At 41.8% G+C, this 5166-nt stretch overlaps 2 protein-coding genes across 2 annotated transcripts in view; both read left to right on the top strand.

Moving 5' to 3' along the window:
• The window catches only part of LOC103370691 (malate dehydrogenase, cytoplasmic), a 12957-nt gene extending 9795 nt beyond the window's left edge, over window positions 1-3162 (top strand). Inside the window, exon 9 of the mRNA XM_008299823.1 lies at window positions 2679-3162. Within this exon, the coding sequence (XP_008298045.1) occupies window positions 2679-2801 (123 nt within the window). The 3' untranslated portion in view covers window positions 2802-3162. The remainder of the gene's footprint in view (window positions 1-2678) is intronic.
• A 1706-nt stretch (window positions 3163-4868) lies between these two features.
• LOC103370702 (UTP--glucose-1-phosphate uridylyltransferase) overlaps window positions 4869-5166 on the top strand; it is a 15046-nt gene continuing 14748 nt past the window's right edge. Inside the window, exon 1 of the mRNA XM_008299843.1 lies at window positions 4869-5056. The gene's annotated coding sequence lies outside the window, so the exon portion shown is untranslated. The remainder of the gene's footprint in view (window positions 5057-5166) is intronic.

The following is a 5166-nucleotide window of genomic DNA, read 5'->3' on the forward strand; positions in this document are numbered from 1 at the left end:
TTGCAAATCAGGCTTTTAAATAAAACATCTCCGACACAAATATTGGAATATTTTAAAAGAGTAGATAACTATGGAGTAGTGAGAGTGCCAAATTATAAAAATAAATCAATAAAAGAGCAATAAAATAAAAGTGGAAATAAAAAGAAGAATCAATAATGTGGCAATATAAAGCAATATTAATCAAAAATGAATCCATACAATAAAAAGCTAATAAAAGTAGAAATATAAAGACAAATAAATAAAATGATAAAAATAACATTTTATTTATTTTTATTATTCTTATTTTTAAAATAAAAACAGAAAATAAATGAAGACGTCTTAAAGGAAGCTACAGGTGAGACCAGGCGGGGGTGGGCGGGACATGTTTGGCGGCTCATTCTGATTGACAGGCGTCTTCGGCCAATCATCGCTTCGCCTTAACGCTCGTGCCGTCACGTCACTTATCTTCGACGGAGGCGGGGCGCTCGCGCTGCAGAAGCAGGCTAAGCTAGCTGTCGGAGGATGAAGTTACAGCGAAGCGGCGCCGTTTGAGTCCCGCTCACTTTGTCCTAAAAACCGAGTCCCGGTCCGAAGCTGGTCCGTGTTTGTCCTCCGGTGTCCGTCCGAGGCTCTGCCGTTACTTTGACCGGGTGTTCAGGTGGGTGAGTCGGACAGAGCTGCGGCTGCTCGTGCGTGAAAAGTTGGTCCGAAACAAGTGTGAGTGAGAACCGAACCAGCACCGAAACACGTCTGTCTGCTTCAGCCCTGCGTGTGTGTGTGTGTGTGTGAGAGAGAGAGAGAGAGCGAGAGAGTGTGTATGTGTGTGTGTTTGAGTGAGTGAGTGTGTGTGTGTAAGAGAGAGAGACAGAGAGCGTGTCTGTCTGTCTGTCAGTGAGTGTGTGTTGTGTGTGTGTAGGGGTGTCTGTGTGTGTGTGTAGGAGTGCGTGTGTGAGAGAGAGAGAGAGAGAAAGAGAGTGTGTGTGTGTCTGTCTGTCTGTGTTTGAGTGTGTGTGTGTGTGTGTGTGTGTGTGTGTGTGAGAGAGAGAGAGTGTGTGAGTGTGTGTGTCTGTCTGTGTGTGTGTGTGTGCGCGCGCGTGTGTGTGTCTGTGTGTGAGTGTGAGTGAGTGTGTGTGTGTGTGTAGGAGTTTGTGTGTGTGTGTGTGTGTGTGTGTGTGTGTGTGTGTGACACCAATAACTTCCCAGACAGAAGCCTCCAGACACCGTCCAACGCTCACCTCCACATAAACACATCATCACATAGTGACTGTGCAGCAGAAACAGGACTTTACATGTAGAACTGTTTATGATGAACTAAACACACAGTGGAGCTCCAGATACAGTCTGATAGAGCTACACACTGCTTCACAACACAACACAACATGTGTGTGTGCATCTACAACAAGATATAAAACATAAATGTGATGAAGCAAGAACAGCTGATAGAAGATGTAGAAAACCAGACCAGTGGTGTTTATGTGAGGAGTGAATCAGAACCATTCTTACTGCTGTGATAGTTTAGAGGTAAATACAGTGAGCACACTCCTGTGAACGTCCCTCCTCAAGTCCTCCATCCACATCTCCACAAAGTGAATTTCAGAACTCGTGCTTAACCTTTGCACACAAGTGGGATCTTCACCTTTGACCTTTATGCACCAAGAAGGTGAAGGTCGCAGTTACAGCGTCTCTGAGGAAGTTATTTTACATGGAAGCCTTTCAAATACAAAAAAAAACCTGTTGCAACAACATAGACGACAAAGTCATGAAGCTTTAACGAAGAAATGGAAGAAAAAATATGTCCAGTTTATATAATATTTAAGTTTGATGGTTGTTTTGTAGTCATTTATAAGAACGCTGTTAATTTTCATCTTAATCTATAAATCTAGCTTTAGCTTTAACCCAAATTCTTGATTTACTGTTACATAATACAGTCGTCCTCAAATGTATTCATCCCCTCCCATTAAAGAAAAGGCAAAACTCACAACAGTCACTCAAATAACTAGAAACTGAAAAAGTAATAATAAATAAAAATTTGTTAAATTATAATTTAGTGAAATGAGACGTTGCTTTTGAATTATGGTTGAAAAGAAAAATAAAAAAAAAAAAAAAGCAAAACAAATGAGAGGCCTTTGCTGATGAGCAGTGGTCCAGAACACCTGTCAACAGGTGCAGAAGTCTGACTGAGAGTTACAGAAACACCTGATGATGGCAGTGATTGGCTCCATGATGCTGGTTTGATTGTGTGTTTTTTTAATATATTTCTGTTGAACCACAATTCAAAGCAATGTCGTGATGTTCATTAGATTTTTATTTATTATTACTTTTGTCTATTTCAGTGACTGAAGCTGTTTTTTTCTTCTTTAGTGGGAGGCTATGAATACATTAGAGGACGACTGTAAATCATTTGTACAATATGTTTGCCGGTACCGTCCAGCTGTACACAACAATCTGTGCTGAAATATCGTTCGATGACACAAATATCTGACGGTTCCAGCTCATCAGATTGGTTCTTTTGAGTTTTTTGGACTGCTAGTTGAACAAAACACGACATTTCATGACGCCNAATTCTCAACCAGAAGTCAGTTAGGAGACAGAGGGATACAGATTGATAACAGGGTCGTCTGAAGCCCAAACAGAAGTAGACAAAATACCTAAAAACAAAAGCTCAACCACTACTTTTCCCCCTCTGTCCTCATCCACAGAACAAGACCTGGAAAATGGTCGATGGACTCCCCATCAACGACTTCTCCCGAGCCAAGATGGACGCCACAGCAGCAGAGCTGGTGGAGGAGCGGGACACTGCCCTGGACTTCCTGTCCCAGTGACTGGCGCCCCCTACTGGCCAACAGCAGCGCTTAGAACCCCTGAAGGCTCGCTGCTCTCGCCTCTGAAGACGAAGCCCTCCACTAATATAAACATCCAAACCGGTGTCAGTGTGTCACCTCTGTGTGTGTGTGTGTGTGTGTGAGTGTGTGAGTGTGTGTGTGCGCATCGGTGTGTGTGTGAGTGTGTGTCACTAGGCCACTTCTTCAGGCTTTAAAACAGACCTGTTTAATGTCCACAACCTGGCCTCCTCCGTCTGTACGACACACAGAACTCTGTTGGTAGATGAACACGCACACGAGCTGTCCTGAAACTGTAACAGAACATGTTATCTCCAATAAAACAAGGAAACTGACCGACCAACCTCTGGCTTCTTTTATTGTTCTTTGATATTCACATGTCTCATCATCATGTATGCACCGCCGACTACAAGCGTTACCACAACAGATGCACATGTAATGAAGTAAACTCGGTTTTTGAAGACAGTTTTTAACATGAGTACCACAGATAAGCTCATAATGGGCTGTAGCACGACTAAATCCACTGTCAACGTACAGTCAGAAATACATGTACAGTTTTGTAATTGCAGCGCAGGAGATATTCAGCTTGTTTAACATCGTCTGTCATGACTGTAAAAGTTGGGTTTTTCTGTGTGGCACCTCCCAAGAACAAGGCGGTGCAATATGTCCATTTTTGCTGTGACCCTGGGGTAAGAGTTTTAAAGCCTTTAAAAGCCAAGGGAGCACAATATAGCATTCAACACTGACCTTTACTTTCAACTTAAAACATGACAGACTTGCTTCCAGACTCTGTTCACATGCAGATAATACGTGTGTGTGTCCTGATGAAGTGGAATCAGAATCTCTTTATTTAGGGGTTTTTACACAACTAAAGGGATGAAGAATAGAAAAAAAGAGAATATAGAGCAAAAAATATGAATAAATTAAAAACAATTGGGATACTGCGTTCAAGAAATTATTGCACTGGGGCTGTTGCACCAGAGGTATTGCACTAGGGGTGTGAACAGAGATTTTTCTATTTTACACTGAAGAATGATTAATGGGAATTTGTGGAATTCCGGGTGACGGCAGCTCTCGGGTAGAAACTGTTCCTTAGTCTGTTTGTTCTTGTCTTTATTGCCCTGAAACACCTCCCTGAGGGCAGAAGTTCGTAGAGGTGGTGTCCTGTAAAGAAGGATGTTTCCTATCAGCCTGTCAAGTTCAGGCAGCTGCTCAGATCTCAGAATGTTGAGGTGATTTAAACCAGGCTCAGTCGCATCCCCCTTCACTTTATAAAATCACTCTGGTGCCCTCCAGTGTCCTGCAGTAAACCGCTTTAACCTCATGAGGGCAGCATCAATCCAAACCTGTTTGATCCTAATTCATTTACACATTTAGTCACCGAGTTATTTATTCATAATCAATTATGCTTCAAGGCCAAGTTTATTTTTTAACTAATATTTGCCCCTTCCCATTTGAAAAGATGACATCATCAGGAAGGATGTGCTCTGTTTTACAGATGTTTAGTAATATTCAAGGTTTTCATGCAATAAGGACAAAAATATAAAACGATTCAAAAAGTGGATTTATTAATTTTGTAAAAAAAAAATATTGCAAATCAGGCTTTTAAATAAAACATCTCCGCACAAATATTGGAATATTTTAAAAGAGTAGATAACTATGGAGTAGTGAGAGTGCCAAATTATAAAAATAAATCAATAAAAGAGCAATAAAATAAAAGTGGAAATAAAAAGAAGAATCAATAATGTGGCAATATAAAGCAATATTAATCAAATATGAATCCATAAAATAAAAAGCTAATAAAAGTAGAAATATAAAGACAAATAAATAAAATGATAAAAATAACAACATTTTATTTATTTATTTATTTTTATTATTCTTATTTTTAAAATAAAAACAGAAAATAAATGAAGACGTCTTAAAGGAAGCTACAGGTGAGACCAGGCGGGGGTGGGCGGGACATGTTTGGCGGCTCATTCTGATTGACAGGCGTCTTCGGCCAATCATCGCTTCGCCTTAACGCTCGTGCCGTCACGTCACTTATCTTCGACGGAGGCGGGGCGCTCGCGCTGCAGAAGCAGGCTAAGCTAGCTGTCGGAGGATGAAGTTACAGCGAAGCGGCGCCGTTTGAGTCCCGCTCACTTTGTCCTAAAAACCGAGTCCCGGTCCGAAGCTGGTCCGTGTTTGTCCTCCGGTGTCCGTCCGAGGCTCTGCCGTTACTTTGACCGGGTGTTCAGGTGGGTGAGTCGGACAGAGCTGCGGCTGCTCGTGCGTGAAAAGTTGGTCCGAAACAAGTGTGAGTGAGAACCGAACCAGCACCGAAACACGTCTGTCTGCTTCAGCCCTG

The sequence above is a fragment of the Stegastes partitus genome, unplaced genomic scaffold, assembly GCF_000690725.1.
Source record: "Stegastes partitus isolate 25-593 unplaced genomic scaffold, Stegastes_partitus-1.0.2 Scaffold31, whole genome shotgun sequence".
Taxonomy (NCBI): Eukaryota; Metazoa; Chordata; class Actinopteri; family Pomacentridae; genus Stegastes; species Stegastes partitus.